General features: G+C 45.0%; 1 protein-coding gene across 1 annotated transcript in view; it reads right to left on the reverse strand.

Moving 5' to 3' along the window:
- The window catches only part of LOC136579000 (uncharacterized), a 72,679-nt gene that overhangs the window by 37,125 nt on the left and 16,119 nt on the right, over nt 1–19,435 (reverse strand). Inside the window, exons 6-10 of the mRNA XM_066579242.1 lie at nt 13,886–13,910; nt 6,603–6,641; nt 6,262–6,294; nt 3,660–3,698; nt 762–800 (exon numbers count right to left, since the gene is read on the reverse strand). Coding sequence (XP_066435339.1) covers nt 762–800; nt 3,660–3,698; nt 6,262–6,294; nt 6,603–6,641; nt 13,886–13,910 — 175 coding nt within the window. The remainder of the gene's footprint in view (nt 1–761; nt 801–3,659; nt 3,699–6,261; nt 6,295–6,602; nt 6,642–13,885; nt 13,911–19,435) is intronic.

The following is a 19,435-nucleotide window of genomic DNA, read 5'->3' on the forward strand; positions in this document are numbered from 1 at the left end:
AGTTGTTCTCCTCCTCTGGAGAAGGAAGAAATAGGAGGCGGAAGAAGAGAAAGTTTGATGGCTTAGTGGCTAGCACTGCGGTTTAATGGACTGTGGACAACATCTGCATGGAGCTTATATCTTCTCATTGGGTTTATTCTTTTTATTCTTCTCTGGAGAAGCAAGGAGGGAAAAAAACAAGCATGATGTCCCAGTCTTTAGCACTGTTACCTTGCAATGCTGGAGTTGTAGGTCAAATTTGACCTAGTGTGATGGCTGTGTGGAGTTTTTCAAGTTGACTTTGCCCGTGGAGCACTGCGCCATTTCAGCTGTGATCGGTAATTGCTGCACCGACTATTTCTATTGAGCTAATACAACACTTTGAAAAGACCTGAACAGAGCGCTCATCTTCATTCCAGTGATAGGTGGGGGTCTCAGCACCCAGACCCCCACTGATCATAACTAGTGACACGTTACTATGACATGTCGGAAGTTTTCTAAATGTTTAGTTTGATTTTAAGAATTGTGCCAATTCTTAAAATCAATTAATGATAGCCGCCGATGCTTAATAGCCTCATCTACACGACAGATCACGGGTGTAGAGCCCACTGCTGTGACAGGACACGCACTCGGCGCTAGTTGTGGACAACATTTTGCAACCTGAGAACTTTTAACCTACCATAACGTAGCCTTTGTGGCATATCGCTGGATCGGCACATCAGCAAATGCAGCTTATAAAAGGTTTTTTTTAATCAAGGGAGAAAGTAAATATTTTTTCCTACCTGACTGGATATTCGGAGGCGTTCTACCCCTTTGTTGTCCTGGAATATAAAATAGACAAAAAAAAACGTAAGCACCAACACAGATACGGACATCACTCAACAATTGTGACCAGAACCCCTTTCCTTCATGTACAACTTCCCATTCTCCAGAATGTGTCTAGTGTAACTGAAAGGGGTATTTGGGGCTTAAACAACGGCGCATTATCCTTCAAACAGTAGTCTTTGATGGTTGAAGGTCGGATCCCTGCTGGTCAGAATGAAGGGACTGTAAGGATCATGTGACTGAACTAAAAGGGATTTTCCAGGTTTTTAAAAGGACCACTTGGGCAATTTCTTTTTTTTCCCAATATGTAGCTATCCTCCCAGTATAAAAGTGAGTTTGCGTTACCTTCGTTATTTCTATCTGAATATTCCAACCTTTATTTCCTTAATTTGGTCATGTGATCTCATTTCCGTTAGAAGTTGTGTATTCGTTTTCTAGTCAATTTCTCAGTCTGTGTGATGCTGTTACACAGGACCTAACTGAAGGGGGCGCAGTCATTCCTGTCATAGTTACTGATGGTGATCACACCGGTATGATAATAATAATAATAAACTTTATTTGTATAGCGCCAACATATTCTGCAGCGCTTACATAGACAGGGGATACAGAAAGACAAAAGTACAAACATTACAGAACCACGGTTACATAGTAATCAGTTGATGGAAACAATAGGGGTGCGGGTCCTGCTCCAACGAGCTTACATACTACAAGTAATGGGGTGATACAGAAGGTAAAGGGCTAGAGATGTGCACGGTATGGCGAGGTGGAGAGTGAGGGATGCTATACACATAGACAATGGTCAGACATTTAGCCGTGTGACGGCAGAAACAGTATGACTGCAGGAGCAGTTTATGGTGGCTAGCAGGGATTGCAGTCAGTAGGTCAGGGAGCATGTTATCAGGGGGTGTACAGAGGGGTTTGTTTAGGGAATTCGGTATGCCTCCCTGAAGAGGTGCGTTTTTAGAGCACGCCTGAAGTTCTATGAGTCCTGGATTGCTCGGGTAGCCTTTGGTAGTGCGTTCCAGAGGACCGATGCTGCTCTGGAGAAGTCTTGGAGGCGGGAATGAGAAGATCGAATTAAAGGGGCGCTCAGTCTGGTTTCGTTAGCAGAGCGGAGAGGCTGGGCTGGTTGATGGATTGAGATGAGGGAGGCGATATAGGGGGGCGCTGCACTGTGGAGGGCTTTGTGGATGAAGGTAGCGAGTTTAAATTGAATTCTGTATTTAACGGGCAGCCAGTGCAGTGACCGGCACAGGGCAGAGGCGTCCGAGTAGCGGCTGGACAGGAAGATGAGCCGGGCTGCCACATTCAGGATGGATTGGAGAGGGTAGAGTCTGGTGCAGGGGAGGCCGATCAGCAACGAGTTGCAATAATCGAGCCGGGAGTGGATGAGGGCAACAGTAAGCGTTTTTAACATGTCCACAGTGAGAAAAGAGCGGATTCTTGCGATGTTCTTGAGGTGTAGCTGACATCTTCGGGCCAGAGATTGGATGTAGGGGGTAAAAGAGAGATCGGAGTCGAATATGACCCCAAGGCAGCGGGCATGTTGTCTAGGAGTTATGGTGGCGCCACACACTGAGATGGAGATGTCAGGAGGAGGTCGGTTAGTGGAGGGTGGAAATACCAGCAGGTCAGTTTTAGAGAGGAGATAGATAGGTGATAGAGGAGATCACAGCTCATCCTCCTGACTGCAGACTAATGGCCATTTACATGGAACAATTATCACCTCAAAATTTGAGCGATAATCGTGCATTGCAAACGCAAAGTAAAAAGAAACATTTGCTCATCATTCGTTCACAGCTTCTTCTCGGTGACTTTCAATCAGCATAAAAACCATTTCTGGATGGTGGACTTGTAGTCCAGTGTAACAGCTCGCCGCTCAGCGCTTCACCTTGTGAAGTACGTCATAATAATAATCTTTATTTGTATAGCGCCAACTTATTCCGCAGCGCTTCAGTGTATACACGCTGCACGAGCGCTAATGAGCTTAGTGAGGACGTCAGCTTTCGTGCAGATGTTCACCAGACTGCCATCCCGTGTAGAAGGGCCATCAGAGTATGTAGCTTATTAAGAAGACTATAGAAGCTGATGATAATGAAACTGTCCCCCACTGCGGAAAATAGCTGTGCTGATGCATCATGGGATAGATGTGGAAGACAGACCAAAATCTTTCAGCATGAAGATGGTGGCTAATGAGGGGCTATACTACAGGGAACTGGTTGGAATACACAGAGGAGACCTCCAGAGTGACAGGGGGGCAGAGATGGGGGAAAAAACTGCTGACCTATTCTAGAGATAAAATAAATAAATGTGTGTATATCTCAGCACCGCCCCCCATTGTGCAGAACTGGCTACATGTTACTATGACATATCAAAAGTTTTCCAATGCCCACGTGAAAATTTGAATTGCGGTGCACCCGCGCGGACGATCCGCAATTCAAGTTGCTCATAGGGAGACATTGGCGTCCGCAGCTGAATTAAAACATGCAAATCAATTTTGCAGACCTTCTGGTCCGGAAAACAAATCCCAGCATGCTCCATTTTTCTGCTATTCCCGCACGGACGGCTTCCATTGAAGTCAATGGAAGCAGTCCGATCTGCGGACTGTCCACAATTGAATTGCGAATGGGCCACGGATCGCACAGGAAAGTGGATTTCTAACCGCCCCGCGGGCATGAGGCTTTAAGGTTTAGTTTGATTTGAAGAATTGTGCCAATAATACATTATAGCAGCCAATGCCTAATAACCTGATCTACACGACAGATCACGGGTATGGAGCCCATTTCTATGACAGGCGTCTCACTCAACGCTAGTTGTGGACAAAATCAAATGGAGAAAGTAAAATATCTTCATACCAGCCAGAAAATTCCGAGGCGGTCTCTTTTTTCGATTTCCTTGAATATAAAATAAACAAAACAAACAACCGTAAGCACCAACACAGATACGGACATCACTCAACAACTGTATACAGACGTTGGCACAATGGTGTCTGCCGGTGCGGGCCTCCTCACCGGGGACTGTATGGAGATCTGTAGAGCGATTTCATAAACAGCATTTTTTGGATGTGCTTTTGGATGCAGTTTTAGCCAATCGGATCGATTGGTTTTTATGCCTGTATAAACTTTAGCATTATTAGTCATTGCCGAATCCATTCAGAATCTGAGCAATTAATCGTTCCGTGTAAAAGGCCCAGAAGCCTGCCTCACGCCCCTTCACCGCGACCCCAACCGTCTGACAGAAGGAGGCTTATAGATATTTAGCATATATCGCATCCCCTACTGTCCCCCTGAGTAATTAGGTTAGTCCGATAGGGAACAAGATAGAGCTATAATATATATAACAGTTATTGTACCCCGCCTTTGTTTAGGCAGTTATGGAAGAAGAGGAGCTCATGAAGAGTCCTCATGGAAAAGAATTGTGGGGCTCCAAAAGTGGCAGCAGATATAGATTTTAAAAAATATTATAGAAGTTTGGTATCGCTGTAATAGACTCACTCACAGAATAAGGAGGACAACATTTTTACTGCACCATGAAGGCCGTATAAATACCCAAGTGGTGCAATTACTTTTTTTCTCCATATTTCGCCCCACCTGGAAATTTAAAAAAAATTTCCAGTAACTTATATATGTTATGTTAAAGGGTACCATTGACAAATACTCGCCCAGCAAAAGACAAGCCCTCATGTAGATAGGTCACTGGAGAAACTTAAAAAAGCTATGATTTTTTGAAAGTGGGAATACCAGAACTGCAGAATGTGTCCTGGACGCTGGAGCACCTTTGGTGATGAAAAGGTTAAATGAGGCTACATCTCTGTGAAAGTTTGGGTACTCGGATCGGCCCTTTGTTCAGTTCTACGTCTGTACATGCTGTGAACAAGTGTAATATGTTGGCTTGAAACGCGTACTACACGCTCTCAAAATGCAACGTCAACGATAACGTACCACATACCGGGCAAGAACTAGCCCATGTGATCAGTCTACGGGACGTCACTGGAACGGAGGGAAACGGTGATGTCATACGGTTGTGATGTGCCGCCAGAGCATAGACGACGCATGTTGGAAACAGCGATTATATAACATGGACAAACCCTGAAAATATTGTACCGAACACACGTTACGTTTAATACAAATTGTTAAAGGGTATCTAACCTTACAGAAAGCTTCCAACGCGTCCTAGTAATATGGCGGTGAAGGGCATGAGGCTTAGATCCTTACTGATCACTAAAAGAGGCAGAGGTATATATATATATATATATATATAGTTGCTCTCCCTAAGGAGAAAAGAGCGTTTCTGACCCCTGTCCCTGGCCTCTCACTAGCAAAAGCCAGACTCCTACTGTACACTGATGATGGGCAATAACCCGGAAACAGCTGTATGTACATGGGGTCTGGCTTTGCTTTTGATTCCCAGTCATTGTAGCAAGACTTGTATAAAAAGTCCCACTTTGACTCGAAGGAATGCTGCCTTTCAGTAGGTGGCACTGTGGAGGATTTATTCCATCTCCCTTATTTAAAAGAGGCAGAAGCACTCCGCGGAGCATTGCGCCATTTCAGCTGTGATCGGTGATCGCTGCACCGACTAGTTCTATTGAGCCTATACAACACTCCGAGAAGACCTGAACTGCCAAAGCGCTCCTCTTTATTTTAGCGATTGGTGGGGGTCTCAGCACCCAGGCCCCCCACTGATCATAACTAGTGCCAATTCTTAAACTTGGATATCACATGATAGCAGCCAATGCTTAAAGGTGTTGTCTCGCGAAAGCACGTGGGGTTAAGCACTTCTGTATGGCCATATTAATGCACTTTGTAATATACATCGTGCATTAATTATGAGCCATACAGAAGTTATTCACTTACCTTCTCTGCGCTGGTGTCCCCGTCTCCATGGCTCCGTCTAACTTCAGCGTCTAATCCCCTGATTAGACGCGCTTGTGCAGAAGGGTCTTCTGCCTTCGGGTCTGCCCGGCAGCAGCGGCGTTCTGGCTCCGCCGCCTTCTACGCGTCATCGCGTAGCTCCACCCCATCACGTGTGCCGATTCCAGCCTCCTGATTGGCTGGAATCGGCACACGTGATGGGGCGGAGCTATGTGATGACGCGTAGAAGGGGCGGGGCCAGAACACCGTTGCTGCCGAACCGAGCCGAAGGCAGAAGACCCTTCTGCGCAAGCGCGTCTAATCGGGCGATTAGACGCTGAAGTTAGACGGAGCCATGGAGACGGGGACACCAGCGCAGAGAAGGTAAGTGAATAACTTCTGTATGGCTCATATTTAATGCACGATGTATATTACAAAGTGCATTAATATGGCCATACAGAAGTGCTGAACCCCACTTGCTGCCGCGGGACAACCCCTTTAACTCCTATAATGACGCTTTCGAGGCTTACAGCTAGATCAGCATACATGCAGCTTTTAAAAGCTTTTTTTTTTATCAAAAAAGAGAAAGAAAGTATTTTCATACCAGGCTGAAAATTCGGTTTCCCTTTTAGATTTCCTTGAATATAAAATGGACAAAAAAAAAGAAACGTTAATCACCAACGCAGATACGGACATCACTCAACAATTGTGACACAACCCCTTTCCTTTGTGTACAACTTCCCATTCTTAAGAATGTGTCACATTTAACTGAAAGGGGTATTTTGGGCTTAAACGATGCATTATCCTTTGAACAGGCTATAAAGTCTATGATGGTTGAAGGTCGGATCCCTGCTGATCAGAAGGATTTTTTTCTTCAATATGTATATTTAAAAAAAAAAACAAAAAAAAAAACTTTTTAAATCAACAAAGTAAATATTTTCCTACCTGGCTTGTTCTTCCGATTCCGTTTCCGTGCCTGTTTTGCTTAAATATAAAAAAAAAAGAAAGGGTGCGCATAAGCAGCAACGTACATACGGACATCACTCAACAAATCTGAGCAAAACCACTTTCCTTTGTACAACTTTACATCATGGAGAATGCGTCTAGTTCAATGGACAGCTGTATTGGGGGGCTTGATGTGATATCCTTAGAGCATGCCATCAGAGTCTGATGGTCCGATCGCTGCTGATCAGGATGAAGGGGCTGTAGCAATCATGGGACTTAACTGCAGTACCACGCACAGCCACTGTGCCTGTGTGACGGAGGAAGATGCCACGCTCTTAAAAGGGCTTGCTACTATCATTATAAAGTAGCCTAAAGCAATACAATGAAGATCGTGAAGCACTCTTCGTATCAGAATACCCGTCACGCTCTGCAGTCAGACGCACCTTTCCGACCCAACACTGCTTCAGTGCTGGAGCAGGCGGCATCTCACTCCCGGGGATTATAGCTCTACGGCAGCACGGAACTCTTCATTATCCTCGCCCGCCATGTTAATTGCCATCAAATGTCTCTAAGTAATAAAAGGTTCCTCCATTCCTTAAATATGGTCTCGCAACTCTTATCATTTCTGCTACTCTGATAAGGCCAAAGAAGACACATGGTTGTCCGTCTCAGCCTATTACCATTTAGTAAAGCCCCCTCCTATCCCATTTCCCCATAACGACCAGGTGCAGAAAGACAGCAGCACATGGATAGATTCACGTCTCTGAACAAAGACTCAAATAAGTGATTACCCCCAGAGGGGCAGAGTCATGTGACCCTCCATATCCTGCCATTTTAGCAACCAGTGATATAGTTTTTCGGACAAACAAAAAAATGAAGATTTAATAAGTACTGTATATAAGCGGTCTATATTCATGCCTTACAAACATTTGAAAATAGTTTACATAAAGTGGCCAACCCCTTTAATTCGAATCTCTGGGAACTTTACAGACCAGCAACGACCCCCAACAATCAGGCACCAATTCCCAAAGAACCGTCTTAAACTATTAGTAACCTGAAGGAAGGCCAAGTAACCCATAAGTGAATGGAATCTGTCCAAACACTTTAGGAATTGTTGGGAAAAATAATCACATGAGCCATGGAAACCCCAGAAGCCATGATGAAGACTGGCATGGCAGGTCCTTGATAAATCTGACATTCCATGTACTTGTCATAGGCCGATGGACAGGATTATGTATTTATACAACATGTGACGCTCAAGGACAATGGGCTAGATTAAGGGTACATTCACACGGGGCGGTGTGGATGTAGTAAAAACTGCATCAGCAAAACCACAAGCATTTTTGCTGCATTTGCAGTTTAATTTTAACATCCAAGCCGCCCCGTGTGAACGCACCCTAATCAAGACGATCACACGGGAAAGGTGGAGCGGTTGTCCCGGGAAAATCAACTAAGCCATTACTTTTTCAAATAGCCCCAGAAAATCTGCTATGGCCACGTACTCCACTTTCCTCAAGCACTGGCTTGAATAAAATTCCCTCCACTTCGTTGGGTCTTTAGAGGTTACTCAAAAAAAACCAAAAAAACTAATTGCCCCAGATTTTGTGGCATCACTAGAATCTGAATGACTTCAGGGTCCTTGGAACAGGACCCTCTACTACAAGTTTGGTAATGTAGGAAGTTACTCACTTCTGCTCACGAGATCCTTCATTCACAGTCAGAACAAACTGCAGCAAGGATGAGGCGAGATTAGCCCCATAGCCACCCGAAAGCATCTTCTTCTAAAGACGTCAAGCATTGTCACGTCACCAGAGAGACAGAAGAAGAATGCCAATGGCACCCATAAGTCTGGTACCCAGTGGTCTTCTGACCCACCGGACAATGCAGCTGTGATCTACATATTTAAGGCTAGTCATTAGACCGCTCCTAAATCTGTCCATTCATCCCCTCAGATTTGTGGTCATTGTGTTTAGTAGTCCACGTAATTTTGCCATGAACTTAAATTCAAAACAATTTCAAAAAGTACAACAGAAAAACCGTAACCGGCAAACATGAAAGGTTTCCCTTTTTTTAACCAATTCCAGGCCAAGCAACACATTGAGATGTTGATGCTGTTGACTTCTAACTTCCCTCCAGGGGCAGAAGTATCAGAATGGAGACCCTCCGGAGACCCGGCAGAACTTCGCTGCAGGAGTAGCGGTTAAGGTGCATGAGTTCTGCACCCTGCAAACCCCCTTAGGATCATGGGATGTCTGATTACAACAGCTCCGCCATAACAGCCAGCTCTGACCGTGACTAATGCCACAATACAGAGAGGAGGGTCCGCTACCTCAGGTCTCGCTACAGAGAGGGTTTGGAGTTTCACTCTGTAAAGTAAGCAAATACATTTAGGCAAAAACTTCTTAATGCCCCAGGACAGCCCCACAGAAAGGCTGCGGCACTAGTTACGTGCTACACGAACTTCCAGGCTGTCCTCACCCAAGGACGCTTGAGTAACCCGCTGTGCAAGGAACTACAACACCCCACTTACTTGGATGTTCCCATCTCCTGCATTCTTCATTTGGGACCGCCATCATGTAGCTGAGCAGTAATATACAGGTCAATCATTTCAATGGACCTGAACACTTGCTTGTACCCGATTCTCTAGATTATGGTCGATTGCTGGAGTTCGGTGGAAGTTATTTTTTTTTTTCCAGAGGATCTTTTTAAGAAAAAGGGAATGTCCAAACCTGTCAATCCTTCAAGACCAGCTCCAAGATTCCCCATTATTCAGTAGAGAGAAGTCTCTCTGTGGTGGTTTGTCTTTAATCACGGTCCCCCCGTGCAGTGGTGCAGATCCTGGATAGCTTGTCCTTATACACCACAGCCAGGCTTAACACATACATAGCTGCAATGTAATGCATGGGGAAGAGAGCTGCTGCTTGTGCCCATGATGGGTCAGACGGTTGATCTACTAAAACTGGTCTCACTTACGATCGGCAGCCTTTCCACTACCATTGTGGTCAGTCACCAATTAGGATTGCCTACTGGACTAAAGGCCCATTTAGACACGACTATTGCTCAAAAGCTATCCTTTGAGCGATAATCGTTGTGTCTAAATGCGTGGCCATGTGCACTATTTGTCCACCGCTGTTAGCAAGCTAGAAATCAATGATGACTCTTATCAGCGCCATATGCTAATTTTCTCAGCGGGCGGCATTGATAGTATTATTCCCAGCGGGATACCAGCTGAGAGCTGGAGAACAAAGGAGCTGTTGGTGCTCCTGCTGTGTCTTGGAGCTATCAGCTCACCACTGATAACTGCGAGAACAAAGCAGCTGTTAGCATATACAAAGCAGCTGCTTTTCTCTGAGTTATCAGCGGTATCTCGCTCCGCCTGCATTCAACTTTTTTAAGTAACTAATTAGCTACTTTAGAGTTATGCAAAGATGATCAATCAAAACGTTCACTCAAATTGCCGTTTGAGCAATATTGAAGGGGGCATCTTTCAGTCTAAATGCACATTAAAGGGGTTGTCCCGCGCCGAAACGGGTTTTGTTTTTTTTCAATAGCCCCCCCGTTCGGCGCGAGACAAACCCGATGCAGGGACTTAAAAAAAAAAACGGACAGTGCTTACCTGAATCCCCGCGCTCCGGTGACTTCTTACTTACCTGGTGAAGATGGCCGCCGGGATCTTCACCCTCGGTGGACCGCAGGGCTTCTGTGCGGTCCATTGCCGATTCCAGCCTCCTGATTGGCTGGAATCGGCACGTGATGGGGCGGAGCTACGAGGAGCCGCTCTCAGGCACGAGCGGCCCCATTCAGAAAAGAAGAAGACCGGACTGCGCAAGCGCGTCTAATCGGGCGATTAGACGCTGAAAATTAGACGGCACCATGGAGACGAGGACGCTAGCAACGGAACAGGTAAGTGAATAACTTCTGTATGGCTCATAATTAATGCACAATGTACATTACAAAGTGCATTAATATGGCCATACAGAAGTGTATACCCCAACTTGCTTTCGCAGGACAACCCCTTTAAGATAGAAAGATCATGGATTTAAATTAGTAAGATACAATTTCTATTTAGGTTTTCACCCACAAAACTATCCAGTTCTCTACTCCCCTCCTCCTGTTCTATAGCATGTGCCTTCATATCAGACCGTCTGTTTAATGTGACAGGTTCCCATTTAAAGGATCCATTAGTTTAAGTGTTTCTTTGATGTCGGATCAGTCGTGGAAGGACGCTAGTGCATGCAGAGTGATGCAGCTTCCAAGTGGACCTTATGGCACCTGGAAAGTATTGTGTACAGGTCTTACTCTAATTAATGGGACTTATGCACAACATGAGTCCCATTAACCCCTTCCCGCCCCATGACGTAAGGGTACGTCATGGCAGGCTAGTACTTCCCGCCCCTTCCCTGCCGCGATCTAAGTAGATTGCGGAAGAGAAAGAGTTCACAGAGGGAGCATGCTCCCTCTGTGTCTCCAGCCAGCTCTCGCGATGTTATCGCGAGAGCCCGGCCTGTCGCCATGGCAACAGGACGCCAGACACTGGCGTCCTGTAGTGCCAATGCCTATGATTGCTGTATAAGTGATAAGGCATGGCAAAGCAGTAGTCCTGCCATACCTTATCACAGCGATCATAGGCACAGTGCTGCAAGTCCCTCAGAGGGACACAAATAGTGTAAAAAAAAAAAAAGTTAAAAAAAAACCTTTTTGGTGCTTTTTCTAATATTAGCATTTAAAAAAAGGTTAAAAAAATTAAAACGACATGTGCAAAAAGTTGAACACGCTTTTTATTTTGTACGGCAAAAAGTGTAAAAAAAAAGTGCTAAAAAACAGAGGCAAAATGCTAATTTTTAGCATTTTGCCTCCCACAAAATGCAATAAAAGTGATCAAAAAAGCCTTATATTCCTCAAAATGCTACCAATAAAAATTACAGCTCGTCTCGCAAAAAATAAGCCCTCATAGGGCTCCGAACATAGAAAAACAAAAAACTTACAGGACTTTGAATGCAGCGATAGAGAAAAACAAAAGATTTCCAAAAAAAGGGGGTTTTATTGCAAAAAGGTGGAAAAATCTAAAAAACAAAAAAAAAAAAAAGAAGAATTTAGGTATTGTAATCGCTGAAAAAAATGTGTTGTATCATTTATGCTGCATGATTAACGCTGTAAAAAAAAATCTATGGGAGAATTGATGCGTTTTCTCTCCCTGCTATCATAACAAAAAACTTTTACAATATAGTCAATTTACCCAAAAGTGGCACTGATAAAAACTACAGTTCGCCACGTAAAAAACAAGCCCTTATTTGGCCGTGTCGACAGAAAAATAAAAAAAGTTATGGCTTTTGAAAAATGGAGATGAAAATCCCCCAAAAATTGTTGCGTCCTTAAGCCCAAAATAGGTCGTGTCATTAAGGGGTTAATTACCCAATGTCTTCAACAAGCACTAGCGCCTCTCGATGTCAGATTAGGCAGATATTGGAAATCAGGTAACACAAGAATTGTTGTGTGAGCATCACAAGGCACACCGAAAGGTTATGTTCAATAAAAAAAAGTCTATTGGTACAAAAACTTGCAAAAAAAAAAAAAACAATTTAAAAATCCCATAAACTAGAGTGATGATACATGTTAGAGCCAAATGCACAAGAGCCCTAGACAGTAAGCTCCAGACCAATAGGAGCCTGTGAATGTAACCAGATTCCAGTAGACCTCCGTAACACTGATGGAATACCTTTATGCATTGATGCCATACTCTATATATTATTAGTTACTTATTCCCGTTTGGCCCGTCCCCAGATTTTGGGTATTATATCGTGGATCGTTACAAAAGTTCCCACCATCTGCTGAGCGCATATGAAACGGTTGGCACCAATTGAACCCTTCTATTCTAATTGCTGTATTCCACCAGCATGTTGCCGAGTTCTACTGTCATCCGGTTACATTTGCAGACTTGCATGGATATGACGTTTACTGTTTAGTATTGTGTATTTGACTCTAATATGTATTAGGACTCATTTTTGGGACTTCTACACGTTTGTGTTTTGCAGGCTTTTCTACTAATCAGCTTTTCGCTGCACGTAACATTCTGGTGTGACGGTCACACAACAAGTCTTTGTGTTACTTGTACTTTTCTGTATGTCATCCTTTGAGCCCCATTCTTAGAGGTTATTGGACAGTTGTGCCCCCCTGTTCCTCGGTACTACATTAGGGGGGCACTTTAAACTGTGCAATAAGCAGCAGACCGTAATATTAAAAGTTAACCACTTTATGTATGGCCATTACTTATCTTTAGTTGCAAATTATATTTTAACTAAAACCATGATTACAATTTTATAGCACAGAAAGATTTCTTCCCAAGATATTAGGTCCATACGCCTCAGTTTCGATGACATGTTGAAATATTAGAGTGCTACAAGAAAAGGGGGAAAAAAACGTAGGTCCTGTTCCTTGCTTTTACTGGTCCCTTTAAATGCACGTTTTCTCGCTCACCAGCTGAGCGGCAGGCTCTTCCTACTGTAGGAGATGTGTGTCCTAACCAATCACCTTTGGGTGGACCATTCCTGACCAATCACCTTTGGGTGGACCATTCCTGACCAATCACCTTTGGGTGGACCATTCCTGACCAATCACCTTTGGGTGGACCATTCCTGACCAATCACCTTTGGGTGGACCATTCCTGACCAATCACCTTTGGGTGGACCATTCCTGACCAATCTGACACTGCTCCCTATCCTCTATCCCCATGCTGCGTAACTGAAACACTTGGGTGTTAAAGTGCAGCTGCATCCCCCTCCATTGGTCACCTACTCGCTTTTCAGCACTAGATGGCCATCCCCAGAAGGATTCTCCACCTTCACAGAGACCCTGCAAGAAGAAGGGATCTAGGAGGTTGCTGGGAGAGGACAGTTTCTGCAAACAATAAGAAGTTTTCACAAATCGTACCAATCTATGAAAACATAAACCGGTCCGCTTTAAAACAAACATGTCGTCCTCAGAATGTCACCGGAGCGCTCAAGGAGAATGCTTCTAAAAGCAGCTATAAGAATACTATGACAGTCAGTGAGGCGCACTTCTAGAAGAATGTGTGAACTCTCCCCCAAGGGGAAAGGAAAGCGCTGCATCTTCATGATCCCACCTGATTGGATGGAAATTGTCCAAAAAGTATATAAATGATCCGACTTCCCATACCAGTTACAGTCAGAAGTACGTAAGTTGTATAGTAGACAAGAGCATTGCACAGAAGCTCACAGTCTCCCTAGCAAATGCAAGGACCCCCGTGAGAAGTAAAACACACTTACCTGCTTTTTGTAATGCGTTCTGTGCCTTTAAAGTGAAGAAGCAAATCAGTCCCAAAACAAAAGAAAACAAACAATTAACCTTATGAAGAAAACATGTTCACAGTTACTTGGGACAACTGAGTAATGGACAACTTTTTCCATGGAAAGAACGATCCCATTATCTTCATGCGGGAAGGAATCCTCTGCTGTATGGGGGGAAAGAGAAACCCAAAGACGTAACCAACGAGGCAACTGCTGGAGACTGTTCACAAAGAAGTGGTTAACAGTTATCGGGGTCAATGCTATAAAGAATAGCAATAATGTGTCTACAGGCCTACCAGGACCTCTCATAGTGTAGAGTAGGCGGGTACGAGGGGCAGAAGTACAACCCACACACAACTAGCTGCCCTCGGAGGATATATGAAATCTTCCTTAGATCCGGGGTGCACAACAGATGGCCTGGGAGCCACACAGCCCAAAGTGCCATTCTGTACATAAAAACAACCCTGTTTGGGTCCGAAACTGACAAATTATGGCAGAAATGCATGCCAGGTTGGGTCTGGCGTACATCTCCATGAAGGTGCACGGAGGTGCCAAGAGGCTTGATCCTCGTCATGCACTAAGTGCATCGTGTGCTCAGGGAAATTATACTAAGGCCAGAGGTGGAAGTGCTAGCCTTAGTAAATTTCCGCTTAGGTTTCTCTTAAATGTGATATTGCTTCTTATTAAAAAAAAAAAAAAAAAAAAAAAAGTAAAGTTTTTTTAGTTTTCCGCTACCATATTCTGAGACCCATTACATTTATATTTGTCCGTCTGAGGACTTGCTTTCATAGAGCAACCGGCGGTTTTTATTGGTACCATTTAGGGGTACATAGGTCATTCCATGTCAGTTCAGACCTTCTAGATGGAAAATATCAATGCCTGTGAAGGTCCTATGCACTCGGAGGTCAAATAATAAAATAAGTGTAAGTTTTGCATGGATGTATAATTAGTTTAGAAATCATGAGAAGGTAAATTATTTTTGGAATGAGACAACTTTTTGTGCTCAAGAAACTTATGTGATCAAAAATTGCCTGGCGAGTTCAGGTGAGCCACAAGCTTTGGCCTAAGATGGTCAGAATATCATTGAGTGTGGTATATTACAGTGATCACTGGGCTTATTTAGCATCTATCCATATTGGATACTAAGATTATCTAAGGCTAGCATTTGTGTAACTAGTTATTTATTACACAAATGCTAGCCTTAGGCCGCCTGCACACGGGGCGGAAATCCCGCGGCGGTATTTCCGCCACTGAAAGCCTGCATAGGAGTGCATTACAATACGCACTCCTATGCAGACGGCCGCGGTTTGGCCGCACGAAATCTCATGCAGCAAACAAACCGCGGCATGTCCTATTTATGTGCGGGGCTCGCAGAGCCTCACATAGAAACATCACTCACCCGGCCGCCGGCTCCGGTCTGCGCATGCGCCGGCTGCCCGGCAGCCGGCACATGAAAGAGCCGAGGCCGCCAGGCGCGGGTGAGTACGCGCTCGTCCCTGCAGGCTCTCGGGTCGGGTCCCGCGGCAAGAATTCTCGCCGCTGGATCCGACCCACTCGTCTGCAGGCGGCCTTAGATAATCTTAGTATCCAATATGGATAGAGTGCTAAATAAGCCCAGTGATCACTGTAATATACCACAATCATTATGCCACACTCAATGATATTCTGACCCTCTTAGGCCAAAGCTTGTGGCTCACCTGAACTCACCATGCAATTTTTGATCACATAAGTTTCTTGAGCACAAAAAGTTGTCTCATTCCAAAAATAATTTACCTTCTCATGATTTCTAAACTAATTATACATCCATGCAAAACTTACACTTATTTTATTATTTGACCTCTGCGAGTGCATAGGACTTAGATGTTCTGCACAACAATGAGTCATTGTTATAAATGCTTACTCACGTCTCAAGAGTAACCTATCCTTTCAATGACAGAGGATATACTAGTCGCCCCCTGCCTGGGAAGTGGAGGGTGAACAATGCTGTAGGTTACCAATATTTTCCTAAATAAAGCACTTTGACATGAAGGGAAGCTGGCCCAGCAAGTAGCAATCACTGCAGGTCCAGCTCTAGAAAGCCCCAGACATCAGTGGTTATCGCCTGGGGAGGATGTACCCAACCCTATATGTCCTCTGCAATGGCCACTGCCCGAAAATGTAACATCAATCAAATATCAAACCGGTGACTGGAGGAACTGCTCGTTGTGAGCGGAGCTCCACCCCAACAGAGTTCAGTCCCACATGGAGAACACAGACATCCGGATGCCTTAAGAGGGCGTCTTAAAGAGCAGGATATCATCTCCAGTGATAGAAAACAGACACAGAATTCTGACATAACCAGGCTCAATTAGTGGAATTTCCCTTTTTAGTGCGAGAATACGATCGCGAACTATATACTGTGCCAAGACAGACACCAAGGAGATGCAGATATAGGATGGCCCGTTCTCATTACACCAATTGTTCTGCTGATGTGTCACGCTGCCTCATCCAAATCTGGTCTATAGTTCTAATCTGTTCTGGAAACTTTGATGTACTTCTATGAAATGCCTATAAAAGGGTCCAATACATGAACTGCAAACCTCACACCAACTACGTAGAAGTGCGCTAGGAACCTCCTATGGGTATAGATTCCACTAGGGGGTAGAGGGTGTCTACGCGGGATAGAAGATCTCAACAATAAACGTGCTGTGCTCAATTTCGAACTTCGGTACCCCATATTCCATATTCCTCGCCCTATCCTCATAGGGCTCTTTCACGCCAGCGTTCTTTTATTGCGTATTACGCTTCCATTCTGGATTGAGAAGATGCAATCTAATATGTCAAGACAAGATCACACATATTGATCCAACCTTCTTTAATGACCCTCCAGTAGGGATTTCCAGATATCCAGCAGCGGACAGCTTTGTTTGTTGGCCCGTCCAGATCCATTTCTGTTTTAGATACGATCTCTGAATTCTACGGCTGAACTTTTGAGAATTAGTCAACACTTCATGGTACTTCGGGGACCTTCACGTTTCCATGGAAGGATCCAGCTTCCAGGGATGATTACGTTTACACAAATAGAACACTTCCAGAAGACGTTCTTACTTTCTCATGAAGTTCTTCTGTGGAACCTTCTCATCCTTGTAGATTCTCCCATCCTGCTTCACTTCTCGGCGGTCATGAACGGTCAGAGCAGATGGACGGCTTAATGACGGGGAGGGAGGGGTAGATGGACACAGAATGTACAGTCCACTAATGCAACGAGACCCTTCATCACACGAGAACTGAACCCACTCCAACAGTTTAGACTTACCAAACCACCATGTGTACCGGTAATATATTAGGTGGGAGTTCAAGAAACATGCTTTTAATGACCATGTGTAGAGAAGCATAGACTTAGAAGTCCACAAGTCACAACTGACAAAACCAGCAATACTTTAACCCTTCCCTGTCCACTGCCGGACATCTTCCAACATAATCACTGAAGCCTTTACAGCTCCAATGTCAGAAGATGTCAGACAGGGTATACTCACTGTATTTTGCTGGGCGCTCTGCTGCCAGCGCCGCTCCGACGTGTCGCATGATGTAGTTACCGGCTTTAGCCAGCAGATGGTGTCGTTGTATAACGGCAGAAACAACAAGCCTCCTAAGAAGCCCTCAATCCAAAAAATGAATTGAAAAGGGTTAAAAGACATTAGCCAAAATGATACGGCATCACTCTGGCAAACTCAACGTGTCTTTCAACAACACGGAAGGCCCACTAATTTCAACAAAAGCCATGTTGGACTTCATTCCTCTTGTGGTAGCAGCCAGGGCATTCCTGGTTGCGTCCCTTAGCATTGGTATCTGCTGGGACGGGTTGTGGTCACCCCAACGTGCAGTGCCCATCGCACTGTAAAAAGGTGGTTGGTCCCTGCTGAATAAACCCTGTAATGTAAACACGTTGCAATATTTTGCTATCCCCAGCAATGTATTTAGCCCATTCAAGGGGTTTTCCAAGCAGCACTTGGCAGGATACACGGTGGTCAGAGCGGAAGTGTTGCTCCGACCCGTGTAGTCGCTGGCACAGCTCTCATTGAAATCAATAGGACCACAGCTTGCAATTACAAGTGCAGCTCCCAATGAAAGATGTGCCTGCAATTACGAGCGCTGGCCACGACACAGAGGTTGGAGCAGCGCTTCAGCTCTGACCCCCGTATACCCTGGCGAGCGCTGCCTGGAAAACCCCTTTCATGAGCCAGTGCGCTGGGAGCGTTTCAGTCTAAACCCAATGTGAGAGGAGAGCTGGAGGCCACAGGCTTGTTATAAAGCAGAGGGCTGGACATACATATCACGTGGGGGTTGAGTGTATGTTCGTGCAGCCAACAGCGGTCTCACCTGTCCCCTCTTCCATACACGTTCGATCGGGGAGAAAGCCACTGCTAGACATCCGTTACCTAGATATCCCCACAAATGACCCCATTTAAAAAACGCCACCCCTTAATGTATTTACCGAGGGGATGGCGAGGGGGGGGGGGGGGGGTAGATCAGGAGTATTCTGTGACTCCACAATTTCTTTTCAAGAATTAATGCAATTTAGAGGAGAAAAAATAAAATGTCATATTTTTGCAAATGTCATTTTAAAGACAGGATTTTTTTCAATAGTGCACATGAAAATTAGGATTTGCACCCCAAAATGGATCCCCCTGTTTGTCCCGTGTTCAGAAATATACCCATTGTGGTCTTAATCTCATGTCCGTATGCACAACGGGGCTCAAACCCCATTGGTTTTTAACCCTCGGTCACTGCTCCAGGCTCTCAGCTACCTTTAGTAGCCAGGAGCAAGGAGATTTTATATTTCCTGGGCCCTCCCCAGCTTTGGTGTTTGCGTCCGCCATTTCCACGACAGGCGCATGCACAGAAGCTGAGAAAAAATCCACGGATAAGGATCTCATTGGGGGACATCGCCGGATGCCTTGGGTAAGTAATTTAACCTCCTCTCAAGGATCGGATCCGAGACGGGATCCGTGACTTTAACTTTTAAAAAAAAAACTTTTACGTGATCGCCGTTATCCATTGGCTAATGGCAATCACATGACCAAGGACCACCGTGAAATCTCCAGGCTACGTCTAGTAGCCAGGAGCACGGAAATTTTTAATTACCCCGGCAATCTGCAGCTTTTGTACGTGCGTCCGCCATTTTGGTAACAGGCAAGAGCGCAGAAGCCGGGGTAAGGTCCGCGGATAAATCCGGGGGCCTTAGGTACGTAATTTCATCTCCCCTCTGGATATGATCCATGAGGGGACAGCAAACGTAAACTTCTTTTTTCTTTAAATGATCGTGTGACCAGGAACTACATACAGTGGCTCCCGGTGATATCTCTCTGCTCTCGGCTACACATCCTATCCGGGAGCAGAGGGACTTTAAATTTCCCGGGGCGCGACCCCGACGTTTAACGTCAGACGCACATGTGCAGAAGACAACATCAGGTGTCACCCCACCCCGCAATAACAGCTCCAGGTTGTTGGCTACCTCCGGTAACCAACAGTATGAAGCTGTCACGTCTA

The sequence above is a fragment of the Eleutherodactylus coqui genome, chromosome 9 (genome assembly GCF_035609145.1).
Source record: "Eleutherodactylus coqui strain aEleCoq1 chromosome 9, aEleCoq1.hap1, whole genome shotgun sequence".
NCBI lineage: Eukaryota > Metazoa > Chordata > Amphibia > Anura > Eleutherodactylidae > Eleutherodactylus > Eleutherodactylus coqui.